Raw genomic sequence first — 22,478 nt, 5'->3', positions numbered from 1 at the left:
CGAGATAGCGCAGCATGATATACGATAGGACGGCGACAAATCAGCAACGCGAATGCGGGGAGCAAAAGCGCACGGGACCGACCTTGAGCCAATGAAGTTCGAACAACCCAATCCATCAGTACGTGGTCTGACAAATGCCACACATTGTGAGGGTTAAATCAAATGAAGATGGCGGTACTTCAAACGCACCTCAGACCCTTGCCAGCCGAGGAAAGCACGCAGCTAACTAGCTTCTGAATGATCCTTGAATGCATTACCACGTGAGTGTATGTACTAGTTCGCCGGAACCAGTCTCTGAGACGGTCGTAGCTGAGGCTCTACCCACGACGCCTCATGTGTACAAGTAGTCAGCAGAGATTCCCACCGCGCGATTGGAACAGAGACCAGCGCACCTTCATCTTGACCTGTTCCACGCCATCCCTGTCCACCTCCTTCCGCACCGAACCCTCATCTACGCTCGGACTGTTCACAAACCGCGCCACGCTCTCCAGCTTGTCCACATTGATCCCGTATCGGCTAGCGAGCTTTTCTAGCTCCTCCCGGGTCGAAGCGTACTAGCGCTCCTCCAAGAGCTCATAGAGCGTGCCCGCAAGCATGCGGTTCCGTGTGGGCGTAAGCGAGTGCGCATCTTCTTCCGACCGCTGGCGAGCCTGAAAGACGCGTTGGACCTGATCTGCGCCCTGCTGGGCCTGTCAATGGCAACAGGTAGATTATGGGCGCGATTAAGTACGGGGCGGACGGTCTGCATATGGTGGTCGACCTTGACCGGCCCCAGCTTGCTCAGCATCGCCATGAACTGTGGGTCTTTTGCATCTCGCTCGATAACTTGAGGAACCGCGCGTGAATGAGCCTTGTATTCAAGCAAAAGTTCTGCGACATACATTCGTTCTTCGTTTCGCTCGCGCGTAGAGGCGCAGGCCTGCTGGGGCCCGCCGACGCGCTCGGCTCGTCCGGACGCGGTGTCCGTGCGCCAGCCCATGTCGGTGGCGGCTTCGGGGTCTTTGGGAAGTGACGGACTGGCTTTGAGTATGCTCCTCCTATACTTTGCAACCAGGTTGAACCTCAATTCGAGGGGAGGAGGACGATGAGGAGGACGAGCAAGGGGAGTGACGCAGGCGACGCCGGTACTTCCGGCTTTCTCGGAGTGCCCACTGGTGTACGCTAGCCAAGTCAAGCTCCCAGCGTCGACGGAAGGCTGAAAGCGCTTTTACTTTGTGACCGGGCAGAGAATAACTATGTAGCCGTTAACGATCTCAAGCTTAAGGTTTACTAGACCTGTTGCAGTTCGACTCTCAAGCTAAAGCGAGCCTCTAAGTATAGTCACTGAGGGTCATTTGCGGACCTCAAGCAGGTAAACATACATATTCTAGCACGGATGTAATCATCCTGGTACCAAGGGTTACTGGAACAAGAGCTTATCACGGCAGAACAAGGATGACGGGCTCCGCCAGCTGCGGTCCCTCCTCAACCGTGCTATCCTCCTTCCCTCCTCTCGTCCGCACGCACGTCGACGATCCTCACGATGCGCTCCTGCAGCTCGCCCTCCGTGCCGGGATCCGTCCTCCAATCGGCCACCCTGATCCTCGGGATGCGCACGAACCCGCACTCGACGGGGACGAGCCGCCAGAGGACGGTCTCCTCCGCGCCGGGCAGAAGGATCGGCAGGCGGCCGTTGCGCAGGCCCGCGGCGATGAATGCGTCGCTGTTGTCCGTCTCGAGGTGGACGACGACGTTCGCGGACCGCGTCGGCTGCCGGTTGCGGACGACGAGCCGGAGCGTGAGGGGTGTGTGCAGCTGCGCGGTGGGCGGCACGTCGAGCAACGCGATGAGGCCGTCGCGCGGGGGCCGAAGCGTTGGCAGGGAGAAGCGGGTCGTTGCAGGCGTGCTGTAACCGCCTTCTGGGAGGATCCTGACGGCCGTGTTACACGATGTCAGCCGTTGGGTCGTGCTGCAGTGTGCGAAACGCATCTTCTCCACGTGAGCTTGTAAGAACCTGGTGGAGGTATGTAATGAACATCTTGTAAGATGAGAAGCAGTACCTGTGAGGAAGTCGTCCATGACTTGATCAAGCGCGCTGTCCACTATCTTCGCATGCCGACCGTCCTAGCACATCAGCGTGAGCGAGATATTGTGACGCTGCGTGCGGTGAGGGGGGTGACATACCTGTTTGGTGAGCGCAATGGAGTCGACGATGATCCCCGACGGCGCTGTGCAAGTGATCGTTGTTGTAACAATTGCCTCACCCACATCCCCATCATCCCAATAACTGTCTTCGTACGTGGTGAGGTCAGCGAGGCCAGGCTGGCATTTCAGTGATCTCATGTACACTGCGTGCTGCTCGATACTGATGGGTTGAACCGAGGGCACAACCAGCGTCCGGATCGTTTCGTGTCGGTCTACCCTTGACTGGGTGGGTTTAAGTGTCAGTGTCCGGCATAAGGTCGTTGCGTGTGGATGAAGGCTGGGGCTGGGGTAGAGCTCTCCCGTGTACCGTCCGCGGCGTATATGTCGTCCGTGTTTTGCTTGGTGAGTGCGCGCTCGAGCGCGATGGGCAACGAGACGGTGAGCCGCGCCAGGCGGATGGTCAGGCAGGAGCGCCGGCGGATGTCGAAGTAGGAGAGGTCGTGGAAGGCACGCTGCACCTCGAGCAGGTGGGTAAGCTCGTGGTGGAGGGCGAGGATGCAGGTCCAGCAGGCTGCGCGGTCGTCAGGAGTCATGTGGTGGGAAGGGATGGATGGAGACTCACTAAGGGCGCGTTCGCGGATGGCTTGGAGGGAGACGAGGACAGAGTTGATGCCCTCTTCGCCTATTCGAAGCGAGGGATTGAGATTGTTGACCGTTCCTGGTAGATGAAAGCATGAGCCTTCTTTCATGGACGAGCTAGACCGTAACGTACTAAGAAGTGACCGGACCATGCCCATTACAGTGGAGGGGAGCACACGTGCGTACACGTTGGCAAACACGATCACATGGTCCACGCGTTCCAGTTTGTTTAACACAAGCACGTGTTGTGGGGTACCGGTGCGGTGGCGGTATAAAAGGCCGGGGCAGAGCGTAGGGTCGAACACCCCGCGCCATCGTACCAGGAGAGACATTCTACACGATGGTTGCGGCCTTCTTCTCATCCGTATTCCAACCGACTGCCGTGCGCGCTTTCTCGGATGGCCTTGCGATCCACAAGTAACAATCTATTGTCAAACGTCACATGAGATTGCAGTAAGCGTTACTGCCTACCGCACTAGCTATTTGAATGTCACACGGCGCGTCCATGGCCTCTTTGACCATACGCTGGTCAGAGCGGTAGTGGGCCGCTTCACTGACGAACATGGGCTGAACGCGGTGGGAAGCGCGTCGACACGTCAGCCCCACTACACGTGACTTTGCGGGCGATGGCGTGACGCGGTTCACACAGTTCGAGAGAGACTCAGAGAGGTATGCCCACAGACTATGCAGCCCCATGCAGCCGCCATCCTGGACGTCGCGGACAAGCCGGAAATTTGGACGACGAGCAGCGCCGCAGGTCCATCACCTCCGCTATGATAGTGCGTCCTCGCGCCGAGTGTCCTGCACCGCACCGCCCTACATGGACTCTCCCCACCCCCCACCGCCTCTGCAACCCGGAGATGCCATGTTCTTCGAAGCTTATGTGTTCATGGGAAGTTCGGCCGATGACACCAGGCCCCTAACGCACTCTCAGGTCAGGCTCGTCGACGATATCGCGCTGACGTATGTGGCACACAGTTCCTGTCGTCCAACCTAGTATTGGGGCACACGGCGACGCAGCCCGCGACGACCCGATGCCCCTGTTTATGCACGGAGGAGACTAGTGAGTGTATGCACGCTTCGTGTCGTGGAGAAGCTTACCCGGCAACGGCAATGCATGACGTTGTATCGACAACAGAACCAGCTTATGAGTGCTGCGGTTCAGGCACTTGTTGCCTCCATCCAAAGCTCTGCTGCTGTGTTCGTGGAGTGTATGCGCAGTCATTGGTTATATGCATTCACCGTATACATATATTACTGCTAGAGGTGTGGCAGACGTGCTTCTCACCGTCTGTTGCACCACAGCTCTTTCTGCTAGCAGTGCGGCAGACATCTAGTATGGGGTTGTCTATGCTGTGACAGTTTGTGCGGTGCGCTGACAGGGCACAGATGACCCAGACCGCGAGCAGTCCCTATGGTCATGGCCCAGCTTTCCAGCGTGCCAAGGACCCTGCCCTTGTTGGTGTTTGCGTCCATTTGAGCACGGGCATTCATGTGAAGCATGCCAGCTCTACCGACGCCAGCGAGCTAGGTCCAACTGCCACCACTGATTCCGTGCCGGCTCCTACTGACACTGATGTCAGCTCTACGGACTCTAGCCAGCCTGGTCACATGGACTCGGTGGACAGTTAGAGCACACCGTCCGCCGTTGTTGACTACACAAACCAGGTCGTAGCAGTGATCTGGCGACTTGAAGCCGTTGACCTCGAACAGTGTTATATCATATCAATCCTATTGATACTCGTAGAATTCCTGGTCTCAGACTGAAACTTGTGCTAGCGGTGGATCACTATGGGTAATTATGCCGTGTTGAACACTTTTCTTATTATATTCGGAATGAGAGCACATCAGACCCGGAGGTGTTGAACCTCTACAAATTTGCCATACAAAACTAGAATTCGAAGTTCTCGCTGCCGCCCGGTCCATGTGCGTCTGGCACAGGCTCATCTGGGCCAATAAACAGCATTGATGCCGCGCACAGCTCAAAGCCTACGCGGTGAAACTTGGAATCCTTCCACTCCCCTTTGTACTTCCCTTTCCCGTCCTCCTCACACATCCAGCGAGTGAGGTGGACTTCTAGCAGGACAACGTCATTGGCTCCCACGCTGGAAGTAGGCCACTTTTCCATGCTGCTGTAAGTCTTAAAGGACGCTGTAGCATCGTAGAAGTCGTTGAACGGGGCGACCTAAGAAATCGAGTGAGCGCTCAGTGCGGCGTTTTAGTAAATGCAGCAGATATGCCTACCGAACGTTGTGACTTCGTCCAATAAGTCATCTGCTTTCGGGCAATGAGCGTGCCCTTCGGCTCCGGGTAAGCTGAAGACTGGACTATGTAATTAAAGTGAGATTCGGTAGCAGCAAATGGAGGCACGATTTACCTTCAACGCCCCCAAAGGCTTTCATGAACGCCTCCCATTTGTCATATTCGCCGATATGGATGGGGCGTATGCGAATGGCAATGCCGCTGGGAAGTTGTCCATTCTTACCAATGAGCCATGTACCCGTGCGGACCACCTCCCCAACAATCCAGAACCGTAAAGGTTCGTTGTTGATCCCAAGGTGCTGCGTGTATGTGTCTTTCCCAAGAGACACCCAAGCCATACCTTCGGTAGGCATGGCCGAAATGTTGTAGCGCATCTTAAGTTCATCAGAGGATGTGACGATTTTCTTCATTTGTCTGGACAACATCAGCATGGCACTTGTCTCATTATACGTGGGACTTACTCCCGAAGACTCAGCGGCCATTCTGCGTTGCACTGACTGCTGAGCAGGACGCCACTGCTGACATTCCTATCAAGGGGGGGAACCTGAACGGTGTCTGGAGCAGCCCCAGAAGGGGCATCGCTTGCAGTATCCAAACTGCCAGTCGACGAGGAGGTGCTGATTGGTGTGTCTGCAGTTGACGGGATCTCCGTAGTGCTGTTTTCCCAGATAGGAGAGGAGGGTGCAATGGGAGACGAAGGTGGAGGTGTAAGAACTCCATGGTCACTGCGTCCGGCTTTGTCTGCGCTGTCACTGGCCGACTTCACCCTGAAGAAATGGGGTGGACAAACAGTGAACAGACGCAGGAAAAGTATTGTAGTAGTAGTACGTACTTCTTGTTCGGCGATCCAGGAAGCGCCATATCCGTGCCGTCATCATGCAACCTCTTGGTGCCGAAGCGCGTGTTGCGTTTTGGGTCGGAAGGCATGGTTGTGCAAGTACCTAGATGACCACATTGTGAGGCTCTATATATGTCAACGGAATGAAGAACAGCTCCGCTTTTCGGGTGAGGATGAAAATATCCGACGCAGGGGAGGTGGCTGTGTCCGGATACTTTTGCCTATTGCGGATTCTTGCGGCCGGCGCGCATATGTGGCGTATGCGATCGGCGGAGCAGAATGACAGGGAGTGAAAAGTATATTTGACATCTGACCAACTGAAAGTCACACTAATATCAGGCCAGGCAGTGATGGAATCCGTTCTCTGGAGTGTGCGGCCCAGTGCGCCATCTGCAGCTCATGCTTGGTGGGCGTATCTCAGGGAAGCAGGCTAGATGGAAGGGGGTATCGGAAAAGGCATGTGGCGCAGTGGCCGGATTCTAGAATTGAAGTGTGGATGTAATCGGTGAACGTGATCGGCGGATGTGATCGACGGATGTGGAGCAGAAGACAGTCGGGAATAGTAGGCTACCGACGCTGAGAAGCCAAGGCTGGGCAAATGCTCCCCAGAACCATGAGTCTTGGCGAGACTTGTAAGATTGAACGAACACATTGCAACAAGAATTACAGTGTTTATGCGTCTATGCCGTTAACCAGAGCTAGCTCTGCAAGACCATTTGTAAGCAGACTGGGGTGCGTTTGCTTCAGCATACGTTGTGGCTCTTTACCCCATGGCGGAAACTCACCGGTGAAGCACAATTTTGGATGCGGAGTCATCGCCTTGGCGCATGTCCACAAAACGATCATGCAATGAGCATGCGCAGCGGAAGATGACAAAGTGCCCATTCCACTGTAAGTCAGGGAAACTGGCGGCCACGGCAAGGTTCGGCTCCACCTCTCCCCCTTGAGAGTAGTAAGCTCGGTAACGAACCGAGGGGTACATGCCACGGTTGCGTTGGACCGTTACATCCGCATAGTGAACGGTAGCTTCGTCCAACGTTGCCCATGGGAGGAGAGCGACATCCAGCCCACGATTGATGGGGTATCTATGAACGGGTACCCTGCAAAAGTGCTGCTGACCGCTTATGCTGAATGAATAAGCGCGGACCGTTGTTGACTAAACAGGCATGTGAGGCAGGTCAACCGTCAGGTGAAGAGATCCTCTCACCTTGTACAGGATGCAATGCCTTCCTCCTCCTACCGAAGTCTGGCGTCGAATGCGTGCTAGGAAACCGAAAACAACCAACGCTGCAATGACCACAGCGGGCAGGAGACAGAGGTGCATGTTGTAGCAAAAGAGCATGAGGAGCGGGACGTCACGGAGGTCTCATGTACCAGCCGGGAGCGGAATCAAATTGAAAAAAAACCCTTAATCAGCGGCCAGAACTGGAATCATCCAAGGACGGATGTAAGTTACGACGATTGGGTGGTTCATATGTGGCCAAAACTTGATGGCCCTCTGCCGAATTGTTGAAAAGGTTAGCTTTCACACTTCAAATGGCATGAAGGCAGACGTACACTGCATCCCATCCCCATCGAACGCGCCACGCATGCACATTGACATACCGATTGTCATGCTTAGGCCGACTGAACGGCAGTGCAGCAGCTACTTAGTCTGGTCCGCCTAGCCTTCCTCCTAGACGGACACATACACATTGTTGTAGCCAAGGATGGCTGCAACCGGGAAGAGCGTTGGGAACAGGTCCGGGATGGTGTTGAACGAGTTGTAGAGGTTGATTGCGAATAAGTACTTGTGCATGTAGGGAGTCAGGCTCCGCTGCGTGGGCGGAATGTAGTTGCAGAGCCCAGCCCGAGTCCCAGCATGTCCAGCCCGGACAAGCAGGTGGGTGACTCGTGTCGCATGAGCGATGAATACCGCTCCTTGGCCTGCTCCTTGTACATTGGTTGTGTTTTCCGTGTGCACTCCCTGGTGTAGAACGGGGAGAGTGAAGTGAGTAGCTGGAGCACCGGGAACCTCTGCTCTAAGGAACACAGGCTGGAGGCGCCGGGCAAGGGACGGTGGCTGGTTGCGCACGACGCGTCTGTGGCGGGATTGCTCAAATCGTGCTTATCGCATCCACCTGTTGCATCGTTGCTAAATTCCCTTCCTACCAATGCTCTCTGTGATTAGCTTGAGAACAAGAAGACCCCGAACTTCAAGGGCTACAACCCCGTTTGGAGCAGCTGCAACAACCCTCTGCGCAACGGGGACATGCACAAAGGCTTTGACTTTGGCTGAGAGGCCATGGAGGCGGACGACTACGACAGGCGGCAGGCAAAAGATGGGACAGTGGCTGGCGCGAACGTCTGGCTGCAAGAGCCAGCGAGGTTTCGCGAGGCTGCCCTCACCTATTAGTGAGCATCCACCGAACTTGTGGCTGCTCGTTCTCAATGACGCTAGGCAACCAATGCTCACTTGGAGCGTAGCCATGCTGCGGAGGAACTTGGCAAGAAACTCTTCCGGCTCTTTGCTCTGGCATTGGAGATACTGGAGGACTACTTCGACGATAAGGTATGCTACACCCCTCCATTCATGCCAGCAGCTCACAGTTGTATACTCTTAGACGAAGAACTCGGCTGCGCTCATGCCAGTCCTCCACTATCCACCGCAGACAGGACCCGTGGACGACAGAGTCGTTGGCATTGGTGCGCACACAGAGTATAGCTCATTCCTCTGATACCTGTCCAGAGGTTGACAACCGTCACTCCTAACGCGCAGCTGGGAGGTCAGTGCGGTCGTGATGCGCCTTCGTATCTGCTCATCGACGTCATCTACGCATTACAGTGTTTCACTATCCTCTGGCAAGAGCCGGCTACCCAAGGGCTACAAGTCCTGAACAAGGAGAAGCAGTGGATCGACGCGCCGCCGCTCCAAGGAACGCTAGTCATCAAGTGAGATACCTCCACTTATCGCGGGCTGTACATGCTGATCAGATTCACCGCTACCCTCTACTAGTCTGGGAGACCAATTCGCGCGGTGGATGAGTGCGTCGCTCTACCTGATCACTCCTCTACATTGCTGATTCACAACGACCCAGATGAGGTGTTCAAGTCCACCGTGCATCGTGCCATCAACAGGAGCGGCGTCCGGCGGTATTCGATCCCTCTCTTCTTTGGGACGGACTACGACGTGAAGCTAGAGGTGAGTTCGTCTGCTGTCATCAGGCGCGATTGTGTAGTTTCACGTCATAGCACGCTCCTCTCTCAGTGTTGCTCATGGTATGCGCGCGGTCATGTATGGTCTTACCGTCTGCTAAACCAGTACAGCATAGATGGCATGAGTAAGCCGTGAGCCCATAGCAACGCTCAGATCAGTTCCAGGAACCTCTCTCAGGCATGCATTGCCAGTGAGCGCACCGTCATGGTACCAGATGTTGTTGTCTAAATCGATGTAACGAGATGTGAAATGATTGGAGCCCAGGTAAACGAGGCCTACCAGCTTCCATTCCATCAAATGTTGACCACTATGATATGACACCAATGGGCTTAAAGCTATATGTCCTCCAGTAGGCTGATTGTTATTATATTCAGGCAGGATCTCAAACGCAATGTACGGGGGATGTCATGGTATGACACGGAGGCCCCGTATTTTTGCTTTGTTTTATCCTATTTTTGCTCATTTTCTATGGACTTGTACGATACGCTGTACGGTAGACTTCGCCTGGAACAGCTTTCTGACTAGTCACGTGACACATCACGTGCTAGGGTTTGTCTTGTGACTTGTTCATCATGTGGCCTTGCTTATGTAACTTATCATGTGCCCTGCGGCAGCGCCTAGCCACCTGACTCGTTCTAACTCGTTCTGACTCATACGTACACATGACCTCAGTTCTCGGATCCAGCGTAGGTAGACCTGCCCTCAACTTAGCCAGTATATATAGGGTCCTGTACGCTGCCTAGCACTCCAGCTCGTCCTCTTGGAGTTGCTAGGTAAGCACTTCACATTGTACTAAGTAGAGTGCAATGTAACTAACTTGGAGTTGCTAGTCATTGCGTTCTACGCTGTCTAGACTGTTGTTGACCTCGGTCCAACACCTTGAGGTCAAGTATTTCTGTTATCAGTTCTGTTTCTAGTCGCGTCAGACCTAGCTCCGCGACAGGGGAGGGGAAAACAGTGCCTGAGAAGTAGTGATTGACAAATCGCACCGAGAACATCTGCGTGTCGATTGCTGCCCATTCGTGAAGGATTGTAGCAAGTTATCGGTAGTGACTGCAGAACCGGCCACTCCGGAGCAACTGTCAAATAGAGACCTAGTTATGCAGATGTTCAAGTTATGGATTGCATGTTCCCGAGAGATGTGCAGGCAGCCCGGGCAACGCGAGATAGTGCGACCAATAGGTAAGCTCCGCTCTAAAGTGATTTCCAAAATATCTGACACCGATGCCAGAGATTGACCTAGAGGGAATGAGGCCTGATTATGTAGCCGTAATTCAGTCCGGAATTGATTTCTGGCACGTTCCCAAGGTATGTTTTCGTATCCAATAATAGAGAACCCTAACAAGGTAGCCAGTGGGCCACTATGCAGGGCGACAGAGTCATCATCGCCATGGGGAAGACGTCGATCTACCAGCGAATTAAGAAAGACACACACAATCGCGTCATACGCACAGCTCCAATTTATATTGTCCCATCGGGGACCTTTCCTTGACCTAGACAATGAAGGCTGGGCAGGCCCGGGAGTGATCGGAGTACATGACTGAACAGTGACGCCCTGTATTGTACTAGGAACCGACGGCAGCTTAACCTTTTCATCAACACCTGGGTGAGTGGGCCCAGGCATTACAGGAGGCTCTTGCTTTGTTCGCTTACAAGCACGCGCATGGTTAGGACCCGCGCTAGATTCCATCGCTTTGCGTTTGGATTTCGAGGCCGGTACTGTCGAAGCGGGGGGGCTGCTATTATTAGGGGTGGTATGCAGCGGCTTCAAATCAGCAGCAGCATCTTTACTCCAATTTATAGCCGCATGAACGCCAGCCGGAACATAGTGGGCTCCCTTCCACTCCTGCCACTGTTTGATAAGGCCAGCCCTATTGTCACCGGTTACGGTAGAAGGCAAGCTACCTCTGACACGCATAAGCGTCAATTGACTTAGTATCTCCAGCTCGCGGAATTTGCGCCTGAGTGGCCCAATACGTCCTCCAGTAATCTTTGAATGATCGAGGGAGCCTATGATTAAAGTACCTTGTAGGGAAGAGCTCCTAGACAAGCAAGTGTATATAGATTGGTGTGTACGACAGTTCATCAGATGACAGGGGTTGAATGGTCGTGTTCTGCCCTGAGAGCCAAAGTCTGTCATAGCGAAATTCAGCAGAACGGAAATCTGTTCTCTATCCCACTTGATGGAGCGGCCCGACTTGCCACTTGTCCAAGCAAGTCTGACTCTACGGCGGGTCAAGGGAATTACATTTGGTGGAAGCGATGGTAGGTTAACAGGGCGAGCGGGTGCCTTCAAAAGAACAAACAAAACATCAAGCACATGGCGGCCACTCCTTGTGTGTGATGTCCAACCAACAACCGTAGCCTCTGCTCCATTAGTTGCACACAGCTCGGTTGCTTCATTAACCTTTAATAAAACCGGCATGCCGATACAGAGCGGTAAAATTCCAGCATGGTTAGACGTGCAATGCGGAGGTAATGTCCACAAGAACTGCTGAGTAGCGTCGGCAATGGCGGTGGCGTTATCTGGCTGTAGGATGGAATGATCCCATTGCGATTGACGCAGTGAAGTCGACTCACTAGAGGCAGAGGGCCACTGATCTATGGAATGGAAATGATGTAATACGCGGTGATGTTCACGAGCAAACCTTTCCGCTCCTTCTTCATTCATGGCATCTCGGTCAAGGTTATAAGAAGTAATGATGGATATCTCTCGAAAGTTAGCATCCAGCAAGCTAGGTGCCAAACACGAGGAACCAGCAATCCGACTTTCCAGAACAGCAATGTCTTGTGGTGTGCATGCACGATACCGCATGTTCTCCAGCGCGGACCGGAATTGTTGATCTTCTTCGGAAATGCCTCGCTGTCGCATATTTTGACGGAGGATCACAACTGTGGTGAATTGCTGCCACAATGCCTTTCCCATAATAGAAGTAGCTTGGTATGGTTTCACGCCCGATGTCATAGTGCCAACGCTATCTGAGTACAGGGGATATTGGCCCCTACCAGGCGGTGGGAGCTGAGCAAAGTCTCCTGACAAGATAACACTCTTGCCGCCAAAGGACACACCGGCGTCGCCAAATATCTTAGTGAGCTAGGTACTGATGTGATGCAATTCCGAACAAGATACCATAGAAATCTCATCAATGAAGATAAGATCAATGCCATCTAAAGTACCCCGGAGCTTTGACAGTGCTGTTCGTTTGGGATTCAAATCATCAGAGCCTGAGCGGCGGATGCCAAGAGCAGAATGATAAGTTTGGCCATCAATGTTGCAAGCTGCTGTCCCAGTTGGGGCCAAGACTAAGAATCGGTAGGACTCATGTCGTTTGTTCAGGAATGATATCAGCGAGCGAACGACCGTTGATTTGCCCGTGCCTCCGATTCCACCCAGATACATCCTTAGCGGTGCTTTATCTCGGCGATGAAGATGCCCAGAAACCAAACCAAAAGCTAAAAGCTGCTCCTCATTTAGACTGAATTCAGCTGCAACGTCATGCATGAGACTAACCGTGGGATCCTGAAGGGAGACGGGCACGGGTGTAATGTGCGTAGCATCGCCCTTCCCATACAGTGAGTCCTTAGTGACGATGGACACAAGATTAGCCGGGACAGTTGAAACAGGCAACTGTTTAAACGGTAATTCATATGTCTGTATAGATGGAGTACAAAACATTGGTTGAGGTCGCTGCCGGCGTGCCTGATTTATAGTCTCCTTCTCCTGCCGGACTAGGTCATTCCACTGCGATGGAGAGCGCAACATATCCGGCTTTATTCCCCCATCACCATCAGTTGCTGGGGGCGTTAAGATGTTACTGTAGGCAGTCTTAATACTGAGACGCATTCGCTGCATTTTGGCATTCATTAGAGTCATACCAGACAGTTCTGCCCCGGTGGGATCTTCTAACGCCCTAGCTATAGCATCATCGGTGCCAGATGTGTCAGGAATGTTGTTAAACTCGGTAAGTGAAAGACCATCTACAGAGAATTCGGTGTCATGTCCAATCCCATGTTCTGGAGCAGATACAAGGGCCGACTCTTGTAGGCGGCGGATTGCTGAGTAGTCATCACGGGCATCCAAACATTCATAAAGGACATTCATGTTCTGCATAATTTTAATGTGTTCTTCCGCAAATGTGGTACTATCAAATGCTTCCTCCCAAGAGGAATGGGAGCCGAGCAAATGTTGCCCATCACGCCGGCCAGACGGGTTGAAAAAGACCAGCATTGTCCTACAATACAATTCCCGAACGCCTACGTCCTTCCTGGGCAACATCGGTCCAACAAAATTCAGCACATACATCTTGTCAAGGCGCACATCGTGGACGGCATGTGTAGCGAACGATGGATGTTGTGGTTGAAAACTGAATCCAACGGAGCTGGAGCAACCATCGGCGGCATCAATGGTGTCATCATCATTGTCAACACCTACTGCGTCTTGGACAGCTTTGTCTATGTCACCATGGTTCTCATTCTGTGGGGAAGGATCCCGGGGAGAACCACGATGTTTGCGGACAATGGTCGCCGTGAGATACGAGTATAGGCTCATGTTTTCATACTTAGTTGGGCGGAACACATAGTCGTTCACCTTGTAGTATGGTACCACATGACTGTCCGCCTTGGAGAGAATAATGCGATCTGTGGAGCCATCCTCACTAGTATGGTCATTATCATCTCCAGCCAATGAAATGTCTGATGTACGTGCCACATAAGAAACATATGATGTCCAGTAAAACGTTTTGAATATCTGATCGGTGTAATGATCCGGATGTCCCAGTAAATAAGCGCAAGCTGCCGGCCCCCCAACTTGTTGCATGGAAGACAGCGCATTCACAATCTTCATAATAACAGAACGTGCAGCATCATGATGCCCAGACACATTAGCCATAATCTCATCACGACGCTCAATGACGGATTTGACCGCTGCAAACACTGACTCGGTTTTGAAGGCCCCCTTAGTAATGTAGTCAGTGACATATGCAATCACTGCTCGGACTTGGGTGCCGGACAGTAAACAAGTCACGTCGGAATTGCATCTCAGCAAGTAAGACAGCACTGGATTATAGGTATTGATCCAAGCCTCTGATTTCTTGAATCGTATGGCACCCGAGTCTGGATCAACCGTTGTTGTGGGAAATAATTCACGAGGGTACCTTGCACGACAAGGACTAGACGGTGTGCGTTTACATCCTCGACTATGCTGCTGGCTGTGTTGATTAGAGCGGAAGACTATGTCGTCGCTTTCGGCTAACAAAGACGCATGCCAACTGTCCAGACTACCAGAATCAGATAGGACAGACAGGTTAGGTCTCACTGGCAGTTCCATAGTAGGATCACCGTATTCTTGGCCGGTGCTCTTAACTTCTGTTGATGACGAATGAATAGAGTTGGACGAATTAGGCAAAGAATGCTTGTCACTGGCCTGGGACAGCTTAATGCGTTCTTGAACATCTGCAAGAGTTCCTTGACTGAAATCGCCCGTATGACACTGTTCCAACCACTGCAGGAGGCCCACTCAAAAGGATACACTGTCTAGTATGCGCTCCCTGATTTCTTTCGGGCTGAGAGAGCACATGATCCAAAGGAGTAAATGTAAATGAAGGCTGAGCCGGTGTTGAGACTCCACTGTACCATAATATGCTCTGGTACGTCCAAACAGCCCTGAAAGACCAGAACCGCTCCTTAAGATGTGTTTCACAAACAGGGTAACAAGGAGATTAAAGAATCGGGCACACGCTACAGGATTGGATGCTATTGCACGCATACGGTCAAGATGGCTAGCCATCACGGGACGTTGGGACAGTAAGTCAATTTTCTCACCGCAGTAGAGCATACAGAGCGGGTTCTTGAATTCTACTGGCGCAAAAGTAATAAAAAACACAGGGACGCCTATAGTCATGATGAGCGACTTCAGTTCTGTCCTCTGGTATTTACGCTGAGTGGGAGACGCAGGAACGTGAGCGGCAACATGATCTACAATGGACAGCAGCTGGAAGCATTGTTCCTCTTCTGTCGTCTGAGGTTTAACGTATTGCCCATTCCCAGAGCGATCAATCAAATTTTGGAGTGCGGTCTTATCCACACTCAATATGGTGTCCACAACATTTGCGAAGTTCTTACGCTCTGTTAGCAGATAACCACCGCGAGTGCTTCCTCTGATCTGTTCCTGATTGAAGACAATGAAGGGAAAGTACTCATCGGTCTGGAAACGCCGATCAGCATACATAAGCAAATGCCTGACATGTCCAATGCGGTCAATACGGGTACTAATGTGGTTGTTCTCAAACCCTCCCAGGCCATAAGGAAAGAGCCAGGGGAAAAGACCCGGATACAGAGCCGGATTATGATACATGGACGCAGGCGTATCATCATGACCTATAGCTAGCATGCCATGGCCGTCAGTGAAGTGCTTAACTGCGGCAGCCAGCCGGGCGTCATAAGACATATCAACTAACTGATCTGCAGATAGACTCTGGACGACAAACTCACAAGGGCCACTGTCTGCACCCAATTCACCATCCTGATCGTACACAGACATACCCTCTGCAGGGCGTAGCCCGTCGGTGGTCTTGTGTAACACACTGACCGGTGGCTCGCTTTCAAGATACTGCGATAGATTGGTGTAAGAAATCTCCACGTCTGAGTAAAGTGAGTGATTGGATATAAGCCAATTTAAGGCCTCAACAATAACGCGATGTCTCACCAACAAAGGTGTCCGACGGTAATCAGGCTCCGAAGGGACACAGGGGCCAATGAATAGGATAGCCAATACTTCATCTAAGTCTTCACGAGGCGGCGGCAACACAGTATAAACGTTTCCAATGGGCTGCGGGAAGATAATGGCATTAGCACGCATCTTGCGCTGCCCAGGAACACCTTTACCTTGGTTAACCTCAACGACACAAGCGTTGTGACGATACTTAGAGATTACCAATTTCTCCACAAAAGTCAAGCTCTGAAGACAAAGTGGAACATCACCGACCCACAAACCATTAGCGAGAGCACGCCTTGGCAGAAGATGGTGCCGTAAACCGTTGAGACATGTGGAGCAAACATCTAAGAAACACAATCCATCACGGACATGTACCGCAGGAGGGTAAAGTATGGGCTCCTGAGCAAGCCCGGCGGAGACGCCTCTGCGAACCAGAGGGGATAAGTCAAGGCCATCGCGAAGAACGGTTGACACGGATGTCCCAAGAACAAGCTCACCACACACTGCGCACGGACACTCAATCAATGAAGAGCCATTGATCGAGTCACACCAGTCGGCAACGATATGTGCGACATCTTCCTTTCCAAGAGGGGGAGGAGGGAAGCAGCCCGTGTCGGATGGAGAAACAACGGGAATTGTAGCAGGTGTCGGATTACTGGTGCTTTCAGAAAGAGGCAGGGCAGTGGGTACATATATGGCGGTGGAGACAAATACAGCATAGCGGATGCCGCAGCTAGAAGAGCATGTGTGAGAGAGTAGCAGACGAACGACAGAGAGACGACTGCGAGTTCCAACCGATAGAGCAACGCGATGCGTATGAGCTAGCTGCTTCAAGTTGCGATAATTCAAAAGCGGAACCAAAGCCGCGACACCCATACTCACAGCAAATGCGTTGCTATTCTGTAGATGAATAGACGCATCAGCAATGCCGAGATGGCCCACATATTCGACGTCGCCTTCGGGTGGTGGAGGGCGAGATCCATCCATAACCGAAAATGACTGAAGCGAGGTAACAGGTACCGTCAGCGACGACACAATCGCTATATCTCCCGCCGAGTCCCGCACATCAGTAGGACTGAAGTGCGGCATGAAACGCACTGAGGGCACTGCGGGCACTGTGGAAGGCAACCAAAAGACAGAAGCGAAAGACAGACAAGAGCCAGCACAGACATGGAGAAGTAACACCGTACACACGTTTGTCGCCGTGCGTGCAGTGCGCGGTATACAAACTCCATGAAATTGTGCTAGACGCATGAGCTGAGGCACTGGCAAATGTTCAACTAGATATTGGTAAGGAACACGAATTGCACACTGACTGTCACCATGAACGGGACTGACCGAGCTCTCAGTGTCAATGACACTATGCCATTCAACGGTACCTGACACAGGCAGAGCAGAGTACAGGTCAAGCGCATCGAACGACCTCAGTGCAAGCACATTAAACTTAACGGAACGCTGCATTCAATAACACGTACGGAAGCCGGTTCAAAATGTCTCCACGAGCTACACAAAGTCCACACGTTTCCACACGTCTCCACGGGAGCAACACGTTGAAGTCCCACACGTCCACAGAGGTGGAGAATTTGATAGCCCAGAAATGATACCATAAACCGCAGGCAACGCCTCAGCAATCGCAGGAGTAAGTCGGTGAGCGGTGAAGAAGAGACGGTGGGCAAATTTAAAAGAGGGAAGAGACGATTAGTAATTACAAGATGATGTAAGCTGGCCAATGAGAGTGTCCAATGTTGCGATTTTCCTAACGCGGTGCTGACTAAGCGAGGGCTCGGATGGTGCGGAAAAGACCCGATATTAGCATATCGGAAACTATGTAATGGCCGGCCGGTTTGTTTTGTGTGTGGGTACATTATGACCGGCCGGTTCTTTCTCAATGTAGGTATATCACCTCCGGCCGGTGTGTTATTAATTTAGATATATTACCTTCGGCCAGTACATCATAAACAAAGGTATATGACTTCCGGCCGGACCATTTGAAACCATAGGGATGCATTCCGGCCGGACCATTTCCAAACACAGGGATGAAATCCGGCTGGAGTGTTATAAATGTGGTTGCCAATCTCCGGCCGGTCCATTTACAACCATATGTGCAATCACCGGCCGGTTTGTTTATAAGCATATGGGTGAACACAGGCCCCTTGTTAGTGACACCTCCGGGTGCTCCCCATTGTCGGCCGATCCGTTCAAAACAAGACCGGCCGGTCCGCTAAAAAAGGGCACCTCCGGCACTGGCCGGTGGGTTTGCAACCTCCAGACTCATTCCGTCGGCCGACGTCGGGTTTCCGTTAATGATGGCGGAAATGCATCTCGGCTGTACCGTTAATAACGTGAAAGTCCGCTGAATAGGCTCGATGTCAACCGTCATATCCCAAGGATCGTCACGAAACACACCTTCGGCGCCGGTATCTGAAGTGATTCAAGGGCATCAACTGACAGTAGGTCAATCACGGGTGGTGCATCCTCCGAACGGTTCGGGGGATGGGTCGGTTTGGAGGACGGCTGCGGCGCGCGTCTGGGCGTGCTAGGAGGTGTATCAGACCTCTCCCAATGCACAGACACCAGTCGGCCCCTTGTCCCTCTCGTCATGACCGATCGTTTGATGATAACCTCGGCCACTTTTGGAGAGCTTGTGTGCAGTTTAATGCGCGCCATGTTTGCTTTGTGTCGAGTGTGCTTTCGAAGCGGGAGGTAACTGTGCTGCACCGTCGTCGACGAGCTGTACACACTACAACTGCCCGGGCAACTCCATCCGACTGCACCGGTATCACCACGAGCCGGAGGCCACTTTGTGTCGGAGTTCCCTGATCCATCTCATGCGGTTTCATACCGTGCTTGGCACCGGGCTCCATACTGAAGGGGGCCGTAGGCAAACACACCTCGTTGAGGTTTCAGGCCAATCATGACATGAGGCTAGATTGCCGGGGTACGCAGCCGAATTATCCGTCGTACCCGTACCATTCCAGACAAGCCACCCGTCGCCTGATCAAAACGGAAGAATTCTGTGAAGGATAAAAGTGACTGCGCTGATGGTAAAGAAGGTGTGATGTAGTGAAATGTGAATAGATGCCAATGCGACAGCTGGCCAGCAATCTAGCTTGGTTGGCACGTCCTTGCCTTCAGCTCCCACATTGTTGTTGTATCTCTGGGCGGCCGGCACGCTCTTATTGGTCACCATCGACCATGGCACGTCCCAAGAAGGATCGCTGGAGGAAAGCGGACAGCCGGATTCTTAGGTCCCACTTGGAGGCCTGGAGGGATGCTGTGGATGACCAGGAGACAAGGGATGAAGAGGTGGCAGCTGCGGTGAGAGAGCTGGAACGGGAAAAAGGGATAGTCTTTGACGAAGCATGGAAAGAGGTGCGAGTGATGTTCCTCGATTACATTTTTGCTGAGAATGCAGGGCCAGCGAGTCCGGAAGTGGTTTTACGAGCGACATCCGGATGGCGAGAAACGCAAGAAGCCAATGTTTAAGGTTGGTAAGAGGGTGACGTGGCAGATGGTGCTGGCTCGGGAGGAGAAGGAGGCTCTGGAGGCACGGATTTCTGAGATTGGGGATGGAATGGAACGTGATCGTAAGCAGTATCCTGCCATTTACCAGAAAGCACTTTCGGCGCTGTCCCGAGATTTTTGGAGGAGGACCGTGCTCGGTACGAGCAAATTGCGGAGAAGTGGAACAAGAAGGGCAGTCCCCGGGACGTACAGCTGAAGAACATTGCCAACAAACTCGACGGGTGGATGGAAGACTTTGAGAGGCAGATATGGAAGCTCACCGGGGTGAGACTATTTGTATTCGCCGCGTTCATGGGATCTGAAAAGCCGACCGTGACATGGTGCGTCGGGCTGAAATTGGAGCATCACCGTGTACTAACAAATTCCAGCTTTGATCACAACGACAAGTTTGGTGCGGAGGCTCGAACAGGCGAACCGTGCATGCGCTTTGTGGACCGTCATCCAAAGTTCAAGGAAGGTCACACCTACGACTTCTTTGTGGAGTATGCCGAGTATGCGTTTGGTGAATACGTTCGGGCTGTATTGATGTGTTCCGATGCTAAATGCTTATGGATCAGACACTAAACCGCTCGAAGCAGACGAGGCAGCCTCAGAGGAAGAGGCGGTGCCGGGCGAGCCGGAACTGGCCTTTGATGACGAGAATTATCCGCTGCTGCCAGATCCCGGGGACCCGTGCTTTGCAAAATTGGGTCAACGGCGACGGTTTATCAAGCAGTTTGTGCGGGTTACCTATGGTAGGCCCACCGTTATCCCAGGACATTATAAATCACTCACAAACGGCGTTTCAGAACGATATGTTGGCCGCTCGGCCAGGGTTCCGTGGCTTGCGCTCGCTACCAACTCCAACGACTACATCGACCCAGTATATCTCCCCGAAGACATCATCCTTCGTGATCCCGAGAAGCTACGGCAGGACGAGATTGGGGCCCTCATCCGTCATTGGCGCACGCGGCAGCAGGACGAAATTCCGGTGTTTCGCTTTAGGGCGTACCGAAACGGCGAGGGCATCGCTCAGGAACGCATCATCCTCCCTCCTCCGCCGCCAAGTCCGCCACGGCCTCAGCGACGCCGGGAACGAGCAGAGCCCAGCCCACCTGTCGCCAGCCCTTCCCGAGTCCCGAGACAGCAGCACCAGTCCAAAACGGGTCCATCCGGGCAGCGGTTGGAATCGTCAACCTCTGGGAGTGAATCTTCCGAGCCCCGGCACGCTGTCCAAATGACTCGACTCCAAAAACAGGACCGGTCCAGCAGTTCGAGTAGCAGTGAATCACGCACCAGCAATGGGTCCGAATCGAGCAGTGATACCAGCAAGTTAAATGATGACGACGCCGACAACGATGACAATGGAGACACGACTGGGCCTGAGGACGGGGATGATCATGATGAAGATGAGGATCGTCCGTCGTCCCGTTCTCTGATTCCTGCCCGAGAAAAGGGTAAGGGTAAGGCCGAGGACGACGATGATGAGGAGGAGAATGATTCATCGCCCCGCCGTCGGATTCCTGCTAAGAAGAAGGGCAAACACAGGGACGAGGAAGAGGATGATGGGGAGCAGGATCCTCCAGCTTCCAGTCGGCGCATCAACGCGCGGAAGAAGGGGAAGGGCAGGGCTGAGGAAGAGGAAGATGACGATGAGGATGCCCAGTCGTCCTCTGGTCGAACTTCGGCGAAGAAGCGCGGAAAAGGGAAGGCCGCCGACGCACCTCCTCTTCGTACCTACGCCACCAGGGAGAAGCCGGGTCCGGCTGGTATCGTGCGCCGCAAGGAGACTGGTAGTGCGATGACTGGCACCTCAGACGGTCAATCTAGGGCTGTAGGCCGGAGCAATCGTACGTATCTCGTCTCCAGTGTAGCTTTGCCTGGCCGTTCTGACTTCATAAAACAGGACAGGAACAGAGGTCTGTCGCGGGAACATCCAACCGCTCGAATCAACGCAGGCCCAGAACACCGGATAATTGGAGCCCGGCAGAGGTGGGAGCGACTTTTGAGGCGCGACAGGCGTTTCTGCTCGAGCTAAGCAGACATCCAACTTTCAAACAGATGGTTGCTGCAATCCCGAACTTGGTACGTCCTGATCCATCTCTCGTTTCAACTCTAATTTGCTTTCAATGCCAGCTGGAAGTTGGATCCTGGAAGTCGGCGCCGAAGTTCGAATGGGCAACGTGGTCATACCCAGAGGCTTACTGCAACAGGGCCATTCATCAAGAGAAGGTGCTGCTGAAGGTCTTTCGGGGGTGGCTCACAAGACACCGGACAAATCTCGATACCAACACCATGGGCCGGGAAGACGCACAGGCCATGGCGTTGGCGATTGGCATGCTAGCTAGAGATGTTGAGGAGCACTACGACGCGAGGGTACAGCTCAGATACGAGGCAGACCACGTGAAGACCACGAAGCTGCCGGAAACCTTTGTCAAGACGGACCTCATCCCACGGTGTGCTGACATACTCCAGCGGTGGCAGGACGTGGCCGCTATGAATGAAAACGGAAAACGAACGCGGACCGAGACAGCAATGGAGAATGCACCAGCAACCGGCTCGCAGCGCCGGAAATTGAACACCGAGAATACGGGCGCCGAGACCAGGGAGGTTAAGAAGCCGGTAAAGAGGGTGCCGAAGGGATCTCATCGTGGCAAGAAGAGGGGCTAGATGTTGATACATGTACTATTGACACCGCACGAATTGAACTTCGCACCTCCCGCGCAATTAATGATTTCCACACATTTCGTGCCTAAACTTTGGAGGCTGGCCGGCTGCACAGGGCTTACCATCAGTGCATGATCAGGGCATCAGGGAGGCGATGACCCTGCGAGCGTCATACGAAGACAGCCATGATAAATTGTCAACAAAGACAAGCCAGTGCCCACACTGTCTGTACATTTGCACCTCGGCGCCGCACTCAACCAAACCCTCGGCGCCGCACTCATTCGAATCCCCGGCGCCGCACCCAACCCAACCCTCGGCGCCGCACTCATTCGAATCCCCGGCGCCGCACTCAACTCAACCCTCGGCGCCGAGCATGCAGCAACCCTCGGCGCCGGACACTCACCAACCTTCGGCGCCGAGACGTAATAATTAGTCGGCCCTGCTTCAACATCTATACTTTGTTACCATGCCCAATGAGTTGACTGCCATAGCGTATATAGATGGCGGAATGTATTACAAAGAAATGTCATAGCTGA

At 53.0% G+C, this 22,478-nt stretch overlaps 6 protein-coding genes across 6 annotated transcripts; 2 read left to right on the top strand and 4 right to left on the bottom strand.

Annotated features, from left to right (window-relative positions):
• Nucleotides 1-554: 554 nt before the first annotated feature.
• Nucleotides 555-3,095, bottom strand: C8Q71DRAFT_863350 (Gryzun, putative trafficking through golgi-domain-containing protein; the record flags this gene model as incomplete). Its single annotated transcript, XM_047928157.1, has 9 exons — nt 555-680; nt 731-1,195; nt 1,507-1,909; nt 1,978-1,993; nt 2,040-2,103; nt 2,164-2,207; nt 2,492-2,695; nt 2,747-2,842; nt 2,897-3,095. The coding sequence occupies 9 exons, from the start codon at nt 3,093-3,095 to the stop codon at nt 555-557; spliced, it is 1,617 nt and encodes a 538-aa protein (XP_047772769.1).
• Nucleotides 3,096-4,654: 1,559 nt separating this feature from the next.
• Nucleotides 4,655-5,952, bottom strand: C8Q71DRAFT_728158 (uncharacterized protein; the record flags this gene model as incomplete). The annotated part of the gene is made up of 5 exons (XM_047921922.1): nt 4,655-4,948; nt 5,008-5,090; nt 5,141-5,439; nt 5,487-5,792; nt 5,858-5,952. 5 exons carry the CDS (start codon nt 5,950-5,952, stop codon nt 4,655-4,657), a joined length of 1,077 nt encoding a protein of 358 aa, XP_047772768.1.
• A 2,195-nt stretch (nt 5,953-8,147) lies between these two features.
• C8Q71DRAFT_890996 (uncharacterized protein) lies at nt 8,148-9,912 on the top strand (the record flags this gene model as incomplete). The annotated part of the gene is made up of 8 exons (XM_047928657.1): nt 8,148-8,257; nt 8,330-8,414; nt 8,467-8,538; nt 8,592-8,794; nt 8,859-8,887; nt 8,941-9,044; nt 9,784-9,832; nt 9,890-9,912. 8 exons carry the CDS (start codon nt 8,148-8,150, stop codon nt 9,910-9,912), a joined length of 675 nt encoding a protein of 224 aa, XP_047772767.1.
• A 944-nt stretch (nt 9,913-10,856) lies between these two features.
• On the bottom strand, nt 10,857-12,192 carry C8Q71DRAFT_799772 (uncharacterized protein; the record flags this gene model as incomplete). Its single annotated transcript, XM_047925913.1, has 3 exons — nt 10,857-10,930; nt 10,992-12,153; nt 12,190-12,192. 3 exons carry the CDS (start codon nt 12,190-12,192, stop codon nt 10,857-10,859), a joined length of 1,239 nt encoding a protein of 412 aa, XP_047772766.1.
• A 3,309-nt stretch (nt 12,193-15,501) lies between these two features.
• C8Q71DRAFT_718439 (uncharacterized protein) lies at nt 15,502-16,647 on the bottom strand (the record flags this gene model as incomplete). Its single annotated transcript, XM_047921231.1, has 1 exon — nt 15,502-16,647. A coding segment is annotated over one exon (1,146 nt), but the record flags the coding sequence as incomplete, so codon positions are not given.
• Nucleotides 16,648-19,464: 2,817 nt separating this feature from the next.
• C8Q71DRAFT_791018 (uncharacterized protein) lies at nt 19,465-22,019 on the top strand (the record flags this gene model as incomplete). The annotated part of the gene is made up of 6 exons (XM_047925329.1): nt 19,465-19,616; nt 19,665-19,798; nt 19,854-20,030; nt 20,085-21,125; nt 21,182-21,360; nt 21,412-22,019. Coding segments are annotated over 6 exons (2,217 nt in total), but the record flags the coding sequence as incomplete, so codon positions are not given.
• Nucleotides 22,020-22,478: the final 459 nt, after the last annotated feature.

The sequence above is a fragment of the Rhodofomes roseus genome (genome assembly GCF_022264815.1).
Source record: "Rhodofomes roseus strain CIRM-BRFM 1785 chromosome Unknown C8Q71scaffold_40, whole genome shotgun sequence".
Lineage (NCBI taxonomy): Eukaryota > Fungi > Basidiomycota > Agaricomycetes > Polyporales > Fomitopsidaceae > Rhodofomes > Rhodofomes roseus.
Note: the sequence above shows the minus strand (reverse complement) of the source record. Positions and strands in the feature narration are given on the sequence as shown.